The following is a 23,050-nucleotide window of genomic DNA, read 5'->3' on the forward strand; positions in this document are numbered from 1 at the left end:
TAAATGTAGTTGTTCAGGCACTGAATTCAATTTAGCTGGTATTGATTGTTGTTCCTCTCTTCCTGCCTAAGATCTGCTTACGTAACATGCAGCAGAGCCAGACAGAAATACGCCTCCGTAACTCTGAAAGCAAACCACTTGTGGGTATTTTTGTCCTTTTCTGATGCTCCCAGATTTTGGCTGCGATGGTCTGTTGGGGATGTTTTCCACTCAGATACCTACTTCAATACCCAAAAAGGTCCTTTACCTCGAGATCTTCCGAAGATGCATAGGAGATGAGAATTAGCAGGCCCGCACCCTAGGCTGTGAATGCCACACCTGTATGCGTTCTCCTTCTTGCTCACTCCTTTTCAGACAGGGCGAGCGACAGACGCTTCTCTTAACCATGATCCTTGCTCACTAGAAAAAGATGATACCGCTACTTGGAGATGACGGTGAATCCCTCTTGCTGTGGCCTTTTGCTTGCGTCTTGCCTTTGTCAGTGTCTCAACCTTCCCCCATGTCTCTTCCTGCTTCAGGCTACCTTCCTGATACGAGGTTGCAAAATACGACGTGGAGCGGACTCTCCGTCTTTAGATCTGGCAGTGTCCAAATTTCAGAATTAAAGCACCCCTTTTCCCCTTAACTATTTCAGTCATTTTATGTCGACTCTCAAGGGCGTAGAACCCAAAAGCTTCCCTTGGAACTTAAAACACTGTCCAAAAGATCAAGATGGGGATATGATTGTACCTCTGGTGTGGGATCATTTGCAGGACGACATAAGGGGCATCATATAAAGTATCTAGAACAACAACTCAAAAGGGGTAAGTGCTCAGAAAATGTAGGCCTTGTTTATTGTCTGTGGTGTTAGTTTCCCAGGAGCTATGTGCAAAATCTTTTTGCACGGGGCTTTAGCCCTCTGCCCCTCTGAGTGTTCTGCCTCGAGCCCAAGCAAGTGCCCTCCTCACTTCGGCCTAGATCACTAACGAGGTGAGAAACATTATTAAGATCATGAAATTTCATAAATTTTACACACACATCTAGCAACAGGAGCTTATCAAATTGGTAGGTACTGTGAAGAGCAGCCCTTCTGTGCCTCTTTTCCAAGGATTGCGATTAGGATGACACATTCAGTTGATTTCTAGGTCTGTTGTTTGTGCTACGTGAAAGAGCATAGAATCTTAGAGATGGAAGGCGTCGAGGTGCCTGGGTGGCTCAGTCAGTCAAGTGTCCCACTCTCGATTTTAGCTCAGGTCATGCTCTCGGGTTCTTGAGTTCGAGTCCCGCATTGGGCTCTGCACTGACAGTGCAGAGGCTGCTTGGGATTCTCTCTCCTCTCTCTCTGCCCCTCCCCTGCTTGCTCTCTCTCTCAAAATAATCTTTAAAGAGAGAGAGAGAGATGGAGGGAGTCTATGAAATGTCATCTTTGTTTCCGTTCCCCATAGTTGAGATCTCTTGTACTCTATATAATGTCAAAGATGATATAGATCCCAAGATGACTACACTCTGGCATCGTCTCTCCGTGATCAGATAGCCTCCCTGATCACCTCCATCGTTCCCCTTATTTGGAACTGTCCATTTGTTCCTCTGATGTGGATGTCAGGCACCATGGCAGGAATAATAAGGCATGCCCTTCCCCACCTAATTACCTTGGCATTATCTCCAAGGACTTACGTAAATGGTGACTGGGAAGGAGGAAATGGCCGTGATTTGTAGGACTGATGTACTCGTGTCTCCATTCTTCCCAGACCTTATTTGTAAATGTTTAAATTTAGATCAAAGTGCTTGATCAAGCCTGCTTATTACAAGCGCCCTGACTTTTTGCGGTTGTCCTGACACACTTGTTTCCCCCCAGCCGTTTTGAACTCTATTATTGAAAAATAAAAACGAAATAGATTAAAATTGCTTAAAAATGTTAGACTACTTTCACCTGAGCTGAAACATCAAAACTTCTCTGCTGCAAGGGATGCTGTCTGCAGTCACCAGTGAAGCAGAAGATTGGGAAGGGTTTTGAAGGGCAGCTAATATTTTCAGTCCTCCTTCCCTTTGACCTTGACGCCATATAATATGGTTTGGGGTTGCTCTTTAAGTGCACAAATCGGATTGGCATTCAAAGTCACACAGAAATTAACAGCTCTCTCTTGAGGGCAAAGAAATTTTTGCACAGCTCAAAAATTGCTTCTTTTTTTGGATATTATAGTCCAAAGGCTTAAAGAAGAGCTACCAGTAAGACCAAAATGTAGTTGGTTGATAGCAATGCCGAGAAGCAGAAAGGTGAAAAATACGGGGCATGGATTTTTTTTTAATGTGGAGCTTTTCCATGTAAAGGAATTTCGAGTCTGAAAGTAAGGCAAGTTCAAATATGCACCAGTCTTCACAAATTAGGGGGCAAACACGGATTATATGAGCTGTTAAGAGAGCTGCTGTCTACATGTTATACCTATGTAACATTTAAAAGTCATTAATATAGGGGTGCCTGGGTGGCTCAGTCAGTTAAGTGTCCGACTTTGGCTCAGGTCATGATCTCGTGGGTTCGAGCCCCACATTGGGCTCTGTGCTGACAGCTCAGAGCCTGGAGCCTGCTTCAGATTCTGTGTCTCCTCCCTCCTCCCCCCCCTCCCCTGCTTATGCTCTCTCTCTCTCTCTCTCTCTTACAAATAATAAACATTAAAAAGTTAAGGGGTGCCTGGATGGCTCAGTAGATTAAGTGTCCGACTTCGGCTCACATCATGATCTCACAGTTTGTGGGTTCGAGCCCCTCGTCGGGCTCTGTGCTAACAGCTGGGAGCCTGGAGCCTGCTTCGGATTCTGTGTCTCCCTCCCTCTCTGCCCCTCCTCTCCTTGCACTCTCCCGCTCTCTCTCAAAAATAACTAAACATTAAAAATAAATAAAAATAAATAAATAAATATCATTAGTATAGTAGAAGACTTTTGAGATAACACAGGCAAAAATCGACAAATAACTGAGGATGTGTGAGGCTTTTTGTGTAAAGATTTGTATGTCATTCGTAAGTGGGCCTTGGATCTCATTTTCATTCTTATCCCTTCTTCACCCTGTCCCGTGCAAACATTTTTGTAAAAACTGTATTTGCCAATTTTCCATTTTGAAATACAGGCTACTGAGCTTTCATTCGGTAAATTGCAAAAGCCTTGAATTTAGAACAGCCCACGGCCATCACTGGTTTTCAACGTCTAAGGCACCAACGATGATTCTTGTTCTCCTCTGCCTAGCCCAGCTGGCTGGCATTCTCTTTCACCTCCTCTCATCTGGTTCTTTCTTTCTTGGGTTTCCTTTCATTTTTCCTTTGTATCTGCTTTGTATTCCTCGCAATATCTACCAGGCAGGCAATAAATATTTATTATCTTGACGTTTGTAATTTTCCTACTTAGTTCTACTGTTCCGTGCATACTGAAGGGGGGATAAACACCCAAAGAGAAGATAACATGGTAAATACAATACTGTCCATATATTTGCACAGAAAGGCTTAAAGATGTTTCCACCCCAACAGGGAACCAGAGATAAAGTGGTGGACCTTACCCTGGGCTTCTAGTTTACATGTGTAGATATGGAAATGCTTTTGAAATTAAAGGACATATAGAGATGAAGGAAAAAAACTTGGGGGAGTATAGTTTTTCTTCATATATAAAACCTAGAGTTTCTAGTTTATTAGATTGAACCATGTGAACTTGCTGTTTTTATAGATTACAGTGGTTGAATATCAGGAATTTCTTATGGCTCAACCTGGTAAGATTAGCCCACGCATGATATAATAATTTTAATTCAGAACCGTTGCTGTCCGTGAAGACGGAAGTCGGCAATGCAGCAATTCACGCATTATTTCGCTGTAATTCTAATTAGCTTGCTTCTCAAGGGCAAAATCGTAGGAGACAGGACTTCTCTATGATGTGCCAAATCTTCTGTCACACAATGGAACAGTGCTCCTTTGCTTTTCCTTTTTTCTTGCATAGGCTTGAAGTTCAGTTTGGGATCCGAGGCAAGAATAATGGTTTTGCTGAGACAGCAACGAGAACATAAGTGAACCTGGAAAACCCCTACCTGGAAAATGAGCTTTCTTGAGCCCAGGGAGACTTTAATTAATGTTAATGGAGAAACCTCCTTCAAAACCCAATTAAGCACTTAAATGTGTTCTTAATGATCTCTGCTCCCTGAGTCAGGGTGTAGAGAGGGGAATTGATTTAACACCAGGAATAAAAATATAAATGTTCATGGGTCCGGTGTTGTGGCTTTTTTCTGCAGAAGCTTTGCTTTCTCTTGGCAAACAAACTCGCCTCCGGGTTTCTCACGCACCCTGAATCTCCTGTCGACCCCTCACCCCGCTCTCTTGAGTTATGCCATGCAAAGGTTAGCAGCTGAGCCAAAGGCATCCTTTGATGCATAATAACAGTTATATAAAGCACTTTTAAAATACAAACAGATTTTGAGTACCTAAGCATGAGAAATGATCTCCACACTCTCTTTATCACAGGGCTGACATAATGAAAATTCCCTCTCCTCGGAGACAGAATGCCTTTCTCCAGCAGCCCGTCATCCCCATCATCATAATTGGTATTGATGTTAGATTAGCAGGTATTTCCCATGATGTATTTCCTCATTAAAAATTTTTTAATGAAATCTAAAATGAATATGCTCACCTAGGCTTACTATTGCTTCAAAATATTTGAGTACCTGTGTCCAAGACATGGCCTATATTTTATCTGACACGTCTCCGGCTCAAAAAGTTTTATGCTGGAAGCTAAAGGCAAAACAATATTAGAAAATACTATAAAACATTCCCAAGACGTCGCTTCTAGGAAGCTGGTTGGCTTGAACCATAGAAGAGAATCAGTTTTCAGAACTGACTGAGGTGTCTGACTCTTGATCTCGCCTCAAGTCGTGATCTTGCGGTTGGCGGGTTCAAGCCCCACGTTGGGCTCTGCACTGACAGCACAGAGACTTCTTGGGATTCTGTCTCTGCCCCTCCCCCTCTTGCTCTCTCTTGCTCCCTCTTTCTCTCTCTTTCAAAATAAATAAACTTAAAAAATAATAAAATGGAGGGTTTTCCAGGGAGACAAGCAGAAGCATCATCAACCAAGAGTCTCTAAAACCCTTCAACTTGTGTATTACCCTTATATTACCCTCTCTGTTTAGGGTGTTCCTGGTAACAATACAAATGACTCAAAAGGACAAAACTCTTTTTGGCATATGTTTGAGATAAACTCGACAACAGAGCTCATCGAATGGCTCACGCCATTGCTTTGCCTCTCCAGCAGAGGCATACATTTAACTTCTAGCCCTCTTTCCCCTGTAGTGATACAGCGGTCTTCTGCCTGCTTTCCTGTGTCTCCCTACTCTCCTGACACTGAGTTCTTTCCTCAGTCTACCCCTTGGAGATGCAGGATCTTCGAAGACCCTACGAGAGATGTTTGATGATCTGATTTCATTGAATTAGACTCTCAATCTGGCCATTTCAGTAGAACTATAGGAGCTATGATCATAATTGCATGCTGCCTCCTTACCTGTGTTATGCATTTTTCAAACAGCCTATATAGGTTGGAACTGCCATGGACCTTCTTTTGAGCTTCACCTCCATGGATATCACTGTTGATCTAAATTAACCAAAAATACAAATGGATCAAATAATCAAATAATGGTACCAATCCCTTTACCAATGTCTCCAGCATATGCTTTCCACATAGTAGATACTTAGTAAATGTTGGTGGGGTGAGAAAGTCAACAGAAAAGGCAACTCCTCGGTTTTACCAGCATGTGTTACACATACAGAGCTCACATTTTGAAATATGGGTCTTTGCCAATATATACCGTTGGCAAGGTCTTATTAAATTCGATTTTCCTTACATATATATGTGATTATTTTATCCTTCCTAAAATCCTATGAGGTTGGTATTACTCACGGAAGCTCAACTGAATAAGCTAAGTGCAAATAAATGCACATCTCCAATGTATCACAAGTAATAAATGCCACTGCTCACAGCTTCCCATGGCTCTTTCTCACATGAAGGAAGCTAGTTGTCTGTTACGTATTCCTTTCCATTACATTGTCAATCTTGTCTTGTAAAACTGGCATCTACGGGGGGAATGTGTGATTGTTTTAAACATTGTTACTTCCTGGTTTATCAAGATGTGAAAATCACCAGGACTATGCAGTCTTGACTTAGGTAATGGAGAAGATATTTCAGAAGCGTAGTTTGCTAGAATCGTAACTTCAAGTAATTACCAAGAATAGTTGATCAGAAGGTCTTAATTTATTCATGATCACTGCTTTGATGCTTCAGAGCCATCTACAGACATGTGTTTACCTCTTGCCTTAGACGTTTTACACACCTTCTGACTTGAACATCTTTAACAGCTTGCAATAATCAAACCCGTTCACTAACTCTTCCTAGGCGATCAAGGCACAGTGCTAGACACGGAGGGCTCTTCACATGTGTCAGAAAACATGTTGTCCTAATGACAAGTCTAGGACACTGTCACGGGCAGAGGGGATACTAAGGCAAGCACAAAGCAAGTATCCACATGATTCACAACCAGTCAGAACTACAGGATTTAGAAGTGTCCGTGATCACACAAGGAAGGTCTATGTAGAAGTACACAACACCTGTTTTGCAAGACGGAAGACACGTAGAAGAGGATTGGGGCTTTGACTTAACCAGGACGAACACTGTTGCAGATGGATTGTGTCCGGCCCCAAGGAATTTTCCCTCCCGCTCTGGCGATGTGTTGAGGTGCTTAATCTATACTTATCATTTATTTCGCCAGAAAGAAATCTCCTGAGATGATAGAACCCGAGAACGTCTGCATACAATATACATAGGGACAAATGAACCCCATACTTTGTGAATATAAAGTATCCAGTGGACAGAGATGCCATGCAGTCCAGTGGCTGGATGTGTGGGGTCTGAATCTAGTCTGGGTTTTAAATTCTGGCTTAACTTGGTCACTGCATTCAGGGATTTAAACTTTCGGGGCCTCATTTTTCACGTCCACAAGGAAAAGGAGGAATATTGCTATATTTGCCTCAGAGGTTTGCTGGGAGAATCAAAGGAGCTACTATACGAAATACTTTGATCAACAATTTCTGGCACATAATGGGTGCTGTGTGTTAGTGCTTATCATCTTTGCTTTCCTCAACGTATGCACGTCGTTCTGTTGTTTCAGATCGACAGTGATGATAAGAAGTCATGAAACCGACCTTAACCATTTTTAGACTGTAGGTCTATGAAATACGAGCATCAGGATCTCATGTTTTGTTACTCAGTTTATTCCACAGTGAAGGAGAAACCTTTTTGGATGGCTTTTTACAGGAGCACTATGTGAAAGGGACAGGCTATTGGGCAATTTTCACCATAAAAGAAGCAATTTCCGTCTAACTGTTTATACATTCCAATAAATATGCAATTAACAGGATTTTGCTCTTATGAAGGAAAATGTGAAAGGCATTTTCTAGATGGATCTGGGTTTGAAATAATGAAAAGTACCATAAACTCTAACAAATTTATTGCGTATATATAATATATATAATATATAGATACATATATATTTTTTTTAATGAGAAAATATGTTTTACCTGCCTGGCACAATGCTTCCCTCATACTGAACTCTATTATTTATTTATTTATTTATTTATTTATTTATTTATAGCCGAGGTGTAGTTGACACAGTTTTACATTAGTTTCAGGGGTACAACATAGTGATTCAACAAGTCTGTACCTTATGCTGTGGTCGCAAGTGCAGCTAAATCTGTCGCCCCACAACGCTATTACAATGCCTTTGTGCTGGACCTTTTATGCCCGTGACTAAAAGCAAACTGTTTTTGCCAGAATTTTCTGATTGCTTCACTTGACAATATACATCTTACCCAGAGTCTTCCCTCCAGTCTGTTCTCTGGATGCTCCGTGACTTCAGTGAGGGGGTGGGTTTAAACCCCAGGCATTCCCTGTGGTAAATCTTGTTTCTTCCAGCTCACAGACCCTCAAGGAAACAGCCTTTATGAAGAATCCTAAATTCCATCAAGAATATTGGAGTCATAGCTCCACCCAGGGGAAAAATGTAAGGAATGTTCCTGGATGTGGAAAGTTTCTTCCCTAATTGCATGTGCTCTCTCTCTCTCTCTCTCTCTCTCTCTCTCTCTCTCTCTCTCTCTTTCTCTCTGTCTCTCTCTCTCCAAACAAACAAAAATGGAAATGACATTTTTATATCCAATGATTTATTTTTTACTGATGCATAGAAACATGCATTCTCAACCCAGAAAATTCCTCACATTAAATACCCGGATGTTCTCATAGCAGTCTACATAATGGTTTTAAAAAGTACTCTCTTAATTTAATTTAGACGTATTCCAGCACAGTTATGGACTTGCTGTCAGGTTTTACTCTGAGTATGAGACCAGGTTCCGCCCTATTCATTCTGCACAATTTATAATCATCAGCTCTCTGCTCCGAGACTACACCTTCCACAGTTACTAGCAATTAAATTATTACTAGGAATTCTGCTGGTTATAATTTTCAGTGTTAGTGGATATTGTATTGTTTTAAACAAGGCATGATTTTATGTTAAAAAACACATTTCTGATGTCATGCTAAGCCCTGGGTCAAAGAAGACACGTGCAACTGAGAGTGGCTTGCCTGCCTACAAGCCACTGTGTTGTGTCTGTCTCTGCCGAAGAGGGAACAAAATGTCTTCTTGTTGACCTTGAGTTTTATTCTTTTAAACACAACATTCGCAGGGTAAGTGGAAAGAGTCCATTAGCCTATATTCATATTCTTAACTCTATGAGTAGTATAGCTTATTTTTTTCCAAGACATACACAGCATACTTGGAAAACAGGAAACACACTGTATCTTACTAACCTACAGGTTAAGGCGACGGAAAGTATGGAACGCGAGAACATCCAATTAAAATTTGTCTTAGGAAACGTGTGAGGGAGGAATTCAAAAGCCCTGCCTTTCAAACCTTCATGGTTTGCCTTAATTTGAATTAGGAAGCCATTGCGCTTGAGTGAATTTATTTCTACTTCCCCTTGAAACATCTTAACTTTGCCATTCAAAGACATGTGTTTCTGATTTCTTTGGCAATGACATGATCTAAAACGTTGAAACAGTACATCTTGCTCCTACCAATCGAAACAAAGAAATAAGAGTTTTTACCGCTATCGTTGCTAAGTCAAGTCAGAGCCTTTTTGGCTTATCCAAAATTGTATTTATTCTCCCAGCTTCTACTACTTAGCCTCAAAAGAAATGGGTGTCATGCAGTTTCTAGATTAATAATAATAATAATAATCATTAAGGACTGATCAGGAAAATGAATTCTACTAAATAGAATAGGAGGGAACCGCTTCATTGGTCAGTGCCATTCGGACTCTCCTTCGACTTGTGTATACACCAAATCATTCATCATTCAGGAAACGTTAACCAAGTCCTGCCCCAGGCCGGGCCCCCCGCTGGTGGATCATTCATTGATAAGTATGGACAGATGAGGTTCTTAACCTCAGTAGGATTTTTACTGTTTGTCTAGTTGGTTAGATAAAATTCATTAAGATTTGTTTGCACAATTCAAGCAGGTGCTCAGTTTAGATGTCTGGCCAACGCATTTTCACAACTGTCATGATTTTCTCCAGGACTTCAGGAGTTTGCAATTGCTTTTTAACTAATTCAGGCTTCTCCTGAGTGGAGTGTATACACACGGGGCATTCACAACATGGTCCATTGGAAGGTGACAGGAAAATCGTAGAATTCTGTTCAGAGTTGGTATCTATCCCATGTTTTGCATCGCTTATGTTTTGCGTCTGTTTTATAGTGCGCATATTATGCAATGGTGCGTGTGTATACTTTATAAATCAATGTTTATGTAAGGGAAATATACTAAAAATTTTTAAACGAGTGAGTAATAAACATATGTAAGGGAAATATACTAAAACTTTTTAAATGAGTGAGTAATAAACATTTTCAGCCAGTATTGTTTAAGGTGTGTATAATTTAGTATCACTTCCATATAAGGTAATAGTTGAATCAATATGACGTGAGAAATAACCAGGGCAGAGGAAGGGGGGGTGCAGATTTAGGACCAAGACGAGAAAGGTAGGCTTCCTAATTAGTGGGAGCTGTTAGTTCTAATGAGAGGCATTTTTTTTCAGACAAAATTCTGGCTCCTTTCTCATTAACAATAGTATGACTTGTGTCACTAACGCTAGAGTTTCAACCATGTGTTAAGATCACAATCCTTGTGATCCTTTGCAGTATTTAAAATCTTTCACTATCGAGTAAACTGCATAGCATTGGCTGAAATATCTTATTTAAATATGCATTGGATTATGAAGTGTAGAGAAGGTTTGAATCTCCAAAGCTTACTCCCAGTAAGGGGGTTGTGGGTATCTGTTTATACCTGAGGTCAGTGATGCACAGTGAAACACATTTGGGGGCTCCCGGGTGGCTCAGTTGGTTAAGCCTCCAACTCTTGATTTCGGCTCAGGTCAGGATCTCAGGGTTTCGGGAGTTCAAGCCCCGCATAGTGCTCTGCGCTGACAGCTCAGAGCCTGTTTCAGATTCTCCCTGTCTCTCTCTGCCCCTCCCCTGTTCTCAGTCTCTCTGTCTCTCTCAAAATAACGAAATAATCTTAATACACACACACACACACACACACACACACATACACACACATTTGGATGATGGGTGGGAGTAGGTAAAATGACCCAAATTCTCAGCCTGGCTCTGCTCTGTTCTGCTGTGGGATTTTGGCCAAGTTGCTGAGATTCTCTGAGCCTGAGTTTTCACACTTGTGAATTTGGAATCATCACACTCCTGTCACATCGCTAATGCTCGGAGGACACTGGCAAGATAACTGATCCTAGGAAATATTTAATTATCTGCTTCCATCCAACAGTCTTCCTCCCACCCTTTGCTCTCCTCCTTTCCTTCCTGCATCCCAGGCACATCAGCAACTATCCCCTTTCCTCTCTTTGACGACCCCTGTCACTCCCTCTCATGGACTGTCCCCTCCTCTTGTCTAGTAAACCACCTCCCTTCGTTCATCAGTGATGTCTGCTTTCTCCAAACACAAGAGCCCTGGTCACATCTTGTCTTGTCGCCTTTAATCCGATGATATTATTCATGATGCCAGGAAAAGGGTCTTGTAGTGGAATTTTTAACCTGCCCCCAGCCCTGCTCCCAAGGCTACTTACCTAATGTCAGGTCCGTAGCCAGCTCTCAATATGTAATTTTGGGCTAACGGATCAATTGAATGACACCTTTGAAGCCTCGGTCAGCTTCTCCCGTTTGGTGATCACAGCGTACAACTCAATCCCGATTGGAATTTCGGAGCGTTCACTCTGTGACTTCTTAAAGCCATAAATTCTACCAGGATCACTGGCACGTTTCTAGCGGTCAATACAGACCAGGTTTCAATCAATAGCATGTTTCAAGGGTCGGGTGACGTGTAAGACTGCTGTATTCCCAAGGCGCTGGTTCGCTCACATCCACACAGGGGCTGCCGTCTATTAATAGCCTCCCTGCTCCTCATTGCTGCCAGGACACATCAGAATAAGGCCGGAAACCATATCAGTGGCACAGTCTTGGCATAGCTGTTGCGCATCGACTCTGATGACGAAATCAGAAGCGCTCACTTCCATGGGAAACATAGACACTGCGAAGGTCCCACGCGACCAAGGGACAATGCACCTTCTTTGGGCAAAGGTAGATCATTATAGTTTTAACTGAGAACCCGTGAGAATCTGTGATAGGTGAAGTAGGACTGCAGTCGGGCACTGTGGATACAGAAACGCCCTGACGATATAGCAAAGATGTAGGAAACTCAGATAGATACACAAAGCACTTGATATTGTAGCTCTGGGAGGTATACACGTATGTGAACATTTTGGAATAGATAGATTAGGAGTATTATCAGAAATAACTAGAAATTACATGACGAATTTACTTTGCTATTTCAAATTTTCCATATTTTACTTTGGGTTCTGTGACAAAGCTATGCATTAACTTTCTTCAGACCTTTTTGTGTGTGCTTCTCTTAAGTGAAGCAGTTGTAGGACGTCCCCTTCTATTTAGTCTTATGAAGAAGTGATACATCGGAATTTTTTAGCGAATGTACTGATTACTTATGACAGCTTAACTGAGTGTATGGGTATTTTCTAGATTTATTCTCCATTCCAGGATAGAGCACTGATTCATTTACTAATCATCACGTGCTCTATGTATTCTATGAGTCCTACAAAATAAGGAAAGTTTGACACATTTACTCTCCTTCTTTCCTTGGTGAATGTATTATCCCTTAATATGCCTAAGACCGGTTTCAAGACGTCTTATCTACAGACTCACTGCACTTCTTTCTTCAAAAGGCTGATTTCCCGCTGTTTGAACCCTTTTCAACATTCCAAACTCACTTAAGGCATGGGAGTCCAAAATTGAATTCATTCATTCATTCATTCATTCATTCATTTATGTGGGCTCCACACCCGATGGGGAGCCCAGCATGGGGCCCAAACTTATGACCCTGAGATCAAAAAAGACCTGAGCTGAAATCAAGAGGCGGACACCCAACCAAAGGAGCCACCCAGGCACTCCCCAAGACTGAATTTATATTGAGGTGTTTGCTCACTGTCTTTTTAAAGCTGTGAATTCTAGTAGGATTGCTTTGCTCAAAGGATACTTTTATGATGGTTCATACGGTGGGTTTAGAGGTGGATTTAGGGGGCCAAGTGGCATGCAGTACTACTGTGTTCCCAGGTCTTGGCTGGCAATTGGTCTACAAAAGGATCTATCATTGACTCCTGTTCCTATTGAGGACGGCAGTGTGTCAACCCATGGCTCAGACTTGGAAGTAGTCTCCATGAAAGAAATCCCTTCCTTTCCAATGTCTGTAGTTCTGACAGTCTGTAGTTCTGTAGCTTCTGACATCTTTGTCGCTAACGTGATAATCTGGTGACTGTGGCTCATTAAAAGAGGTCTTTCTTGACACCCTAAGAAATGGCTGCTTCCTGAGCACTTAATTCAACTACTAATTATCATCTTCATATTCATTTCTGAGTGTACAATAGGTGTAGTTTGGGAAAGGTATGAATTACTGTAATCTGTTTGCCAAAACTTTTTAGCCAAAGTCTCAGCCAAAGCATTACATCCATTTTTTTAAAATTTTTTAAATGTTTGTTCATTTTTCAGAGACATAGAGAGACAGAGCATGAGTGGGGAAAGGGCAGAGAGAGGGAGACACAGAATCTGAAGCAGGCTCCAGGCTCTGAGCCATCACCACAGAGCCCGAGGCAGGGCTCAAACTCACGAACCATGACCTGAGCTGAAATCATGACCTGAGCTGACACTTAACTGACTGAGGCACCCAGGTGCCCCAATCTTAGCTGATTTTTAAATTAATCACATAATGACATTTAAAATGTCTGTTTCTTTTTTTAAATTTTTTTAGTGTTTTATTTATTTTTGACAGAGAGAGAGAGAGATAGAGCTTGAGCGGGGGGGAGGGGGTGCAGAGAGAGAGGGGGACACAGAATCTGAAGCAGGCTCCAGGCTCTGAGCTCTCAACACAGAGCCCGATGCGGGGCTTGAACTCACAAACCGTGAGATCATGACCTGAGCCAAAGTTGGGCACAACCAACTGAGCCACCCAGGCGCCCCAACATCACATCCATTTTTAAAAGCAAGTGCAGAATAAACTCCGCTCTCCACAGCCCTGCGCATTAAACCATACCCTGCCTCCTCTGGGTGGGAACCCGTGTCTTCTTGTGTCCCAACCCCACATTGTGCCTCAGGACCTAAACCACGGCATTTGGAAACAGAGGTTCAATCCATGAAGTAGGCTGTCAAAACCTTATTTCTTAAGGATTTATTGGGCCTCTAATAAAAGAGTTAGCTGATCACTTCAAAGGGATCCATACACTTCACTGTCTTGGAAGCCCATTGAGGTTCTGGTTTGGGCTGTTCTGCACGAGATCTCAGAGCCAGGAGGACTGGCTCACGCTAACCAAATCACTGGACAGAGCTCTGCAGACCTGAGGGCCGTGGGACAAATCTTTAATGAGAATTCCGAGGAAGGTACACCCAGGGCATTGAGATGCAAAAGCGCACAAGTGCTCCCAGCAGGGAAGGTGGACAAGGAAGGAGCTTCGCCTTTAGCACAAGCCATAGAAACATCCATCTCAGATCATGAGAGGTGCATGTAGACTTACAGACACGGCCACAAAGGGTGGTAGGAGCCAACCGGGCTAAGAGATCTGCGAGGCAGGTGGCAGGAAGAGCGTGGGTGCAGGGCCGTGGAGGGCATGGCACATTTAGTGGCCCCACAGGTCACCCTCCACAGCCAGAGAGCACAGAGTGGAGAGAGACACAGACAGAAATGAGCTGCCGTGCCAGAAGAGCAGAGTCACAAGTCTCTGGGTCCATTACAGAGTTCCAGCTTCTTCCTGAGCGCTGTGCAGAGGTCTGGAATGATTTCAAGTGGTGCAATGAAGTAATCAAACTAACGGTGGATAGATTATTCTAAGTTTAGGGTGGAGAACAGCATGGAGGAGGAGTCCACGCCTGAAATCCCCAAATGAGGTCCATGGATGTAGCCATGTGTCAGTGTAGGAGAGCGAGTGATGGTGGCAGCTGGCATGATAATGGTGGCGATAGAAATCAAGAGGTATGGGACCATTGGGTGGCTCAGTTAAGCATCTAACTTTGCATTTAGGTTCAGGTCATGATCTCAAAGTTCGTGAGTTCAAGCCCCGCAGAGGGTACTGTGCTCACAGTGCAGAGCCTGCTTGGGATTCTCTCACCCTTTCTTTTTGCCCCTCCCCTGCTCGCTCTCTCTCTCTCTCTCTCTCTCTCAAAATAAAATAATAAGCATTTTAAAAACTCAAGAGGTATGAGCAGGTGTTAGAGCTATTTAGGAGGTGGGCTCACAGGACTTGGAGATTAAACAGTCGTGGGACAGAGCAGAAGGGGGTGTCCAGCGTGACTCCCAGATTTCTCACTCTTGCCTCTCCCTGAGAGGAAGTTGCCAAATCCCACTGTGGACCCGCAGCAGCGATTGAGAGGATAGAGTACTGAGACAGAGACTGGTAGGAGACCATTTCACCATTTCAAGGTAGACCAGATGCCAGAGAATGAGAGACAGAGAGAGAGAGAGAGAGAGAGAGGGAGAGAGAGAGGGGTGCTTTGGAAACAAAGATTTTAGCTTCTCTGTTTTAAAGATGACCATTGAATCCTCCTAAGAGTGGATGATTGCCCTGGAAGAACGTGTAGAGGAAAGGTTAGAACACAAGCCGCAGGGGTACCAACATTTTGGGGAGTGGCAGAGGAAGCAAACAACAGTGCCGGTGATGAGGAAGGACAGGTACAGATGGAGGAGGCGTGGCTGGGGGAGGGGCCAGCCAAAGTCCCATCATCAGGAGCACGGAGCCAGTGCGGGCATTGAAAGAAGGAGCTTCATCAGTAGCGTTCAAAGCTGCCAGGAGGTCAAATAAGAAAATAACCCATTTCAGCAGCTGGGTTTATCATCGGAGCAGCCAAGTTGCTTAGAAAGAACAGCTTCTGTGGAGCGGTTGGGGCTGACGCCAAATGAAAGGGAGAGAGGAGGGAAAAGATGAGACAAGCCTGCAGGGGCCAAGCCAGGCAGGTGTGAACGAGGAGGAGAAAGGGAGAAACGGAGTTGGCTTTGTATCCCTGGGATAGCGCTGGAGACACAAGTGCTTGCTGGGGTTTTCTGAGCCCCATTCTGAGTTCCATTCATCTTTGGATGGAACATTCTCTCTTTATAAGAAAGCGCCGTCGATTTGCTTTGCTTTTTTTGTCATCTGTAGCATCTCATGCGTGTCGACAGATTCCCACAAATAGCTCCCTGGCTGGCAGACTGACGAGGTCGCACCCCCTTTTCTGACCAGCTCCCTCTCCTGTGCGGAACGAGCCTGGGGCCCCGGCGTGGTGGTGAGCACAGTTTGGGCGGACTTCAAAATGTAGGGCAGCCCCAGGGAGCAAGGGGAGTTCTGAAGTTCTGGAGGGGAATAGACCAAGTGTTATGACAGGATCCCAAAGTGGGTCACCAGCAGAAACTGGAAGGTATTTGCATCTTATTTAGGAAATGGGGCCAAGACGTAGCCCTGGAGGACAAGGCGTACGGACATCGGAGGCTCAAGGAGCCCGGTGCTCAGTGTGCCGTCCATCTCCTAACACATTCTTCGCTTGCCTTAGCTCATCGTTAGGCAGGGGTTTGTTTCCTCGTTTTTCTCTTAGAATACATCAGTATTTCCAATTTCTGGGTGCCACGCGCTTTAACGAGACACGGACACAAATAAAGAAGAAAGCAGACATTCAGACACAGGAACGTGAACGTGTATTTTGACCTCTACCTCTACTTACGTTGCAACGGCGTGCGTTGCACGCATCAGAGTGCAGTAGCCTGAGGCATTTGCTACAGCAGACTTTTGCTTACATAACCAATTATTCCACCCTCACATACTCAAAACTCAGGCCACTAATGCATTAGAGCTGACAGAAAAGGATCTAATAAAAGGTATCAACACATGTCGTAACTGTAGAAAGAATCTGTCCTTGCTAATGCTTGGGGAAATAGGAAAGCAACCTTCTAACACAAAGATGACAACCATTTTCAATACCTGACGTTCTTCTTCATAATAAAACATTGTAACCAACATGATATTTGTTTCAGCAGGCCAGTGTATATTTGCAATATCAATCTGCTCTCTAGCTCTAAAACACAGGCATAGATTTGGGGGAGGGAGGCAAACATATTTAAAGGAAATGAGAATCCCAGCTGCTATTGGAAACATTTGAATCTTATGTATGTTTGAAAGGGTCTCCACAGGATCAGCCACAGCCAAATGGAATGTCCAGAACCAAGAGAAGTCATGGGAATCTGACATCGTATATTCCACTGGTCATTTATAATGGCGACCCTGTTAACCATGATTATTTGGTAACAAAATGGTGACTATTTTAGGCTCATCCTTATATCCACAGAAAGCATTCCCTTCCAGAACCCCATAGCTTAACATCGCTCCCCATAATTGGGAAGCAGACAAAGAACCCCCCACAGCCCAGTCTTCCTCTTGAGATTTTTCAGCTCAACCACACTAGTGCCATTACAACCAAAACTTTGCCGGGCACAGAAAATTATGTGGAAAACACATCATTCTTCATTGTGAGTCTAGAGATGACTTCTGTAGACCAGGTTCCCTTGGATTGCCCCTCCTCTCCTCTCTCTTTGCTGTCCTGGCTCACATCTTCAAATAGGTCCGTGTCACTAAGGGATGTGAGTGCAGAAGCCAGCCTGGGGGGCAGGTGGGGTGGCTCGTGACAGCCCGCTGTGTGGAATTACAAGGCAAAGCTTCCAGAGTACGGTCCTGAAATGAAGTGACCTGCAGGGGGGGAAAAAGAGGATGTTAGGAATGAAAAATGCTCAGTTGATGGCTTCCAATATGGCGGTGCATTATTAAAACAATGGTCTGGAAGTCAGGGGTTTGAGGTCATCATCACCTGTGATCTTTCTAGGCCCCTTTCCACTTTAAATTAAGAGGCTCAGAAAGACCACCACTAGAATCTCTCTACTCTGGAACGCCCCCTTCGGTGACTCCAGAGGTGTGGACCTGTTCATGTAGCGGTCACTCCCCGCATCCCCTCGAGGGGCGGGGGGTCTCCAGTTTCCAGCATTCCCAGTGCCGGTCTAGCTGTCGAGACCCGAACTCCATTCGTTTGGTGCTACAATCTCTCTGTCCCTGTTTCTTTATCTGTAAAATGTTTCCCGAACACGTCCCAGAGTCTTCATGGGCAACACATAACAAGTGCGAAAATGGTTTGGGAGAGAAGGAGAATATCGTAACCGAGATAGTAAGTAAAAATGACATCGTCCTTTAGGCCATTGTAATCACGTAGTCTGTTGCTTTTGCAGACTGCGACTTGAGCATGTCGCCTATTTACCGAACAGTGGGCAGCTGCCAAGCAAGGTTTCTGTACAGTCAGTGCTCATTTCCACGGGGCACGGGGTGGAAGTGAGCATGTGGGTGAGGAGGTCATTTGCGGTGTCCTTCGTGAGCATAGGTACCTGGCAAACAGTGCTCTCCAGACACAAAAGAGCCCAATGCCCTCAAGGAGGGGTGTGGGTGGATGTACTCCAATCACCGGTTTTGTTTCTTTCCCAAATTATTGTTCAGCATCATATAATCATTTCTTCTATTTAGTGACACCTAAGAAAGCGATAACCTAATGCTTCTCTCTAGAGGAGAAGGCGAGGCCATCATAAGAAAAGATTGCCGACCTTCTTTATACTGCAGAGTTTGTATAAAAAGAGACAACTTCATTTACTCTTTATCGTGTGCTTCTGTGTGAGAATCCTTCAGTACTTTAACAAATTAACCATCTTGTTTCTTTAGCTTTGTGCCACTGAAAACCATCTAACTTTCTCAGCCTCTCTTCCTCAAAGACTTCTAAAAAGGCACTGACAGGTATCTCAGAGTCTCTTACTTCCCTCACTGTCCCCCGAGAATCACAGCACACTGGCGGGAGCTAACTCAACTCCGGCTCACGTGTTCCTGGTTACAGACAACTCATACCTCACAAGACAGCCCGTTGTATTTCTTCTCTTCTGGCAAGAAAGCTCTTCAGCCCACGCCAGCATGTACTTGTCTGCCTTCCCTTGGTCTGTGTCTTCTGATTTCACACTTAGAAACCCATTGGCCATGAGCACACAGTAGCAATGCCCTCAAAGTCAACAGCAAAGGCCTCCCCTTTCTTTTTCTGCCCACGATGCTTCTGTTCCCCGATTGCTTTCTGACGTATCGTATCCCCTGAACCAAAATTTTGGAAGATGTGGAAGGCTCAGGTGACGAACCTTCCATTGCATTTGGAAAGTCTCAGAGTTAGTTAATAAGAACTAATGATGCATGGAAACCCGGCTGGAGAGGTTGTTATCGCTCCGTAGAAGGTCCAGAGCCCTTTGTACTTTTGTCCATAGCTTACAACCTGATATTTATAAAAAGTGCTTTGATTACTTACTAGGTCTTTAAGTAAAAAAAAAAAAAAAAAATCTGCCAAGGAAATATAGCTGAAATAGCATGGAAGGAACCAGAAGAAAAATGGATCCATTCCAGTTGGGTGATGCTAAGGAGTTTGATTGCAAGGAGAATGTGTATATTTCCCGAGAGGCTTCGATCTGTGATACCCCATTGTCTGTGAGAGGCGACAGGGTCTTGCCTAAGGTGGGGTTGACCAGGTACAGGATATGACTTGCTATTCAGAAACCACTTTAATTTGAAGAGCTGTGCAATAGCAAAGTAGGAGGCGGAATGGAGAGGAGACTCTGGCCCATAAGAATGTGTGCAACTTTCTGAAATTGTGTAGCGGTATTCCCTAAGAGCAAAGAGGTCACTCTACTTTTTTTTACAACCCCAGAAATATGCAGAATGTGAACATTCCTTATCATGGAATTTTATTGTTGTTGGAACTGTAGACATACTCAACTTCCCCTGGTACTGAGAAAAGGAAATTAAAACCAGGAATCATAAGACAGACACTGCCATTCCTAGATTACAGCTTGGTTTATGTCATAAATCCTTCATATATCATATTACATATTATGTTATATCGCACAAATACCAATGTATTTTGAAAAACAATCTGCATTGCCCCCGAAACATGGTTGGGAAACCACGTTACTTTTCTTTCTTCTGAAACTCGTACTTTTGACCTCTTTCTGACAGCATGAGGGCACTGTCCCCACCTGTCACCTCTGTCCCCTTGCCTCTCATTCACACACCCCTTCCCGTTGTTTCTGCATTGAGATTTAAGAAATCGTAGGGGTTCCCTTAGCTATTTGTAGTACTTTTTTCTAATGTACACTTTTATGTTAAGACCTGTTCAAAAGACCTATGAGAGTGCCAATTATTTATGTATTTTCCTATCAAGTTTTATAAACCCTTATAAATGAATTGCTGATGACAGCGAATAAATGACTCTTAGCGGTCTAACCTTAAATCTGAATCTCACATTCATTCCATTTTACCCCCACTGAGGCCCCTTCGATCAAAGACTAAAGTTTCATTTTGATAAAGCAACATAAAGTGATGAATAAAATTTCAATACCAAACAGACACTGGCCAGGCACACGCAATTTGGTGCTGATGTCAGATGGATTCACAAACTCCCTTGTGATTTTACAAGTTCTTCTTGAAAAAACATTTTCGGATTAAGCAGAGCATCATTTTGAGGAGTGCAGGACTTGGAGCCCTACAAAGAGTGGGTTTGAATTCTGGATTTTTAAATTTACTTCCATTACTAATTACGATTTGTACGCAAAGCATGACGGGTCGTTACCTTCGAAGCGTGTGCTGAGCATTACATGGAGAAAAACGTATGTGACACGCTTAGAACAGAGTATATCAACCAAAGTTGATAAATACTATGTACTGTTCTTGCTACCATTGTCAAATGTTTATGATCTCTTATCTCTTAGTGTACGTCTAACTGTAAACCATTCATGTTTCTAGGGAAGGCATAGTTGACAAAATCTTACCCGACTATTATTAACCCTAGAGACAGACAGACAGCAGCCCCCCATGCCAAGGATCTGGGAAACACCTGCTTCCCAGCAACCTCTACTGTAGATGGGTGCTTTCGTCATCGTTTTATTTGGATTGAGGTTGCACCCTGTTTCCTTAGGCAAGGAAGGGGCATTTTTTTTCAATATTTATTTTCCTGACTAGCTATCGAAAACAAAGAGGTAAATCATTTCACATCTCATTACGTGAACTGAACACCTAACATATATCCGCATGGATGGTCCAAGCTGTGGTTCGCATGCACTGCAACGCCAACACATGCCAGGGCTGACCTAAGTGGGGTGTTTCCGGGCTTTGGGACGATGAGGTTTTTAATGCACTTGATGTGAATCATGAATGGAATTGCCCACGGCTACTTTTGTGCGTCTGGAGTGGAAGCGCTCGCTGGTGGCCCTGGTTGCAGAGGACACAGCGCCATCTAGTGCCCATTGGGAGCATAGCTGGAGGGGCCTCCTGCTCAGTCGAACGTTGCAGTCTGTTACGGGTTTTTTGGTGTTTGTTTTTTTGTTTGTTTGTTTGTTTGTTTACTTTCTGTATCCCTGGACTTTGAAACTTCAGGTTCTGATGAACGCCACTATTTTTCAGACGAGCTTCGTCAAACCAAACGCCGTGTGACCTTTTGCATAGTGTCAGAAAGGCTCAATCCAATCACGTTTGGCTCTGTTGCAGACTTCTGTGGCTACCTTGCTATCACTTGCAGCTAGCGTTGTGTAAAAGAGCGTTCTGGAAATGAGAGTTTCCTTAGGATCCACTTGGCACCACGGCATGCTTCTCACGGTACAGCATGTCCTGTACGAGAGACAGAACTCTTGTCATCCCTCCCGATTTTTGATTCTTCTCTTTTTTCAGATTGTCTACAAAGCCTGGCTGTGTTCCCAGTACTTTGAAGTCGCACAGTTTAACTGCAGAAAGACAATTCCTTGCAAGCAGTACTGTTTGGAGGTTCAGACGAGGTGTCCGTTCATATTGCCCGACAACGATGAAGTCATCTATGGGGGACTGTCCAGTTTCATCTGTACAGGTACAGTGCAGGGCGGGGTTGTCACTCAGCCGCTCCTGGTCTCTGCTCTCATAGGTGATGTTTGTCTGCTTTGCTTTTGCCTCCTACTGATGTCACCTTGAAGACATGCCTGGTAGTTTTCCACGCTTTCCTTCATCGAAGCCCTGAACGAACTTGGTTGGGAAAGATCACGTTATCGATAGGGGACCTGTGACCCACGGTCATTTACCTTGCAAAAGGATACTCCTGAGGGGAACATGTTAGCAATCATGAGACAGGCTTCAACTTGACTTAGAGTGGTTGGATTCTGCCTGGAGCTTTGCGTTACCTGAGAACAGATGATGTGACCAGGCCAGTAAAATTTCGCTGCTTCTTCAGATCGGTAACGTGTTCACGTCTCCACGTTTTCTGAGAAGGTTTATGTTACTTTATCTTAAATGAGTGTCAAGACCATAAAAAACTGGCTGCCTAAGTTATTCGTGTGTGTGTGTGTGAGAGAGAGAGAGAGAGAGAGAGAGAGAGACGCACAATAGAGGCTAGATACAATTTTAACTCCTCTTCCCCATTAACAGTGTTTACTTCTTCCAGCAAATCATTCAGGCTGGGCCAAACAACAATATCAGCATTCAATTTCTGGGTATTTATAAGCATTACATAATTGAGACACAGAATAAGACGTTAAGGATAAGAGTAAATTGTTTTTTGCTTTTATTTTAAATAAATGGCGAGTAGACACGTGAGAACCAGACACTTTGCCACGGTGATGTGATAGAGCGTTATCTTGGCACAAAAAGTACTACACATGTCCTTGTCACTAGATGGCTTCCATGGAGGCAGGGTTAGTTTTCAAGTTTTGAGGATAAAACTCTACGGTACGTGTCCAGACATGTGAAAAGCTCCTTCCTCCTTCTATTAGACCTTATGAAACCCTTCTACAATACAGTGACATATTGAGATGCTCGGCATGAGAGTTTATCAAATTATTTCCAGATCACATATTCACATTCCTATCCACTAGCCCTTCTGTTCGAAGTCTAGGCAATAAGCTATCAAGAGACAGTCAACCAAATTTCTCCCTGAAAAACTGGATGAGTATTTCCTGTGCTTCCCAGTCCAGTGGGAAGAACATCTAAGGGAAGGTTATGAGATAGGGCCTTTCGTCCTATTTGTATGCATTGTCTCTGAGCCATTGGGTGGCTCCTCGTTAGCAAATTAGCAATAGCAAACACCCCCAGGCACATTTGCTATGAGGGTTATGGATAAGAGAGAAGCACAAAATATGTCTTCAATAGGCAATAGCCGTTGTACATAAGAAAGTGATCTGTAGAATGTAAATGCATTTACCAATCATTTTTGTTATTCACTGATTGAATGCTGAGACTATTTTCCCAGCTCCTCTCTGATGGGAAGACAAAGAGAGAGGGAGAGAGAAAGAGACAGAAAATGAAAGGGGAGGGAGAGAGGGAGGGAGGGAGGGAAA

At 43.4% G+C, this 23,050-nt stretch overlaps 1 protein-coding gene across 2 annotated transcripts in view; it reads left to right on the forward strand.

The window, feature by feature from the left end:
• The first annotated feature begins 21,278 nt into the window (after positions 1–21,278).
• Positions 21,279–23,050, forward strand: part of NALF1 (NALCN channel auxiliary factor 1) — a 35,495-nt gene continuing 33,723 nt past the window's right edge. Inside the window, exon 1 of one of the 2 annotated variants that reach the window (XM_053889516.1) lies at positions 21,279–21,591. In XM_053889516.1, coding sequence (XP_053745491.1) covers positions 21,550–21,591 — 42 coding nt within the window. In that variant the 5' untranslated portion in view covers positions 21,279–21,549. The remainder of the gene's footprint in view (positions 21,592–23,050) is intronic. The other variant, XM_053889494.1, reaches the window with a different exon arrangement.

This window comes from Panthera pardus, unplaced genomic scaffold, assembly GCF_024362965.1.
Source record: "Panthera pardus isolate Hobbes unplaced genomic scaffold, ASM2436296v1 HiC_scaffold_1, whole genome shotgun sequence".
Lineage (NCBI taxonomy): Eukaryota > Metazoa > Chordata > Mammalia > Carnivora > Felidae > Panthera > Panthera pardus.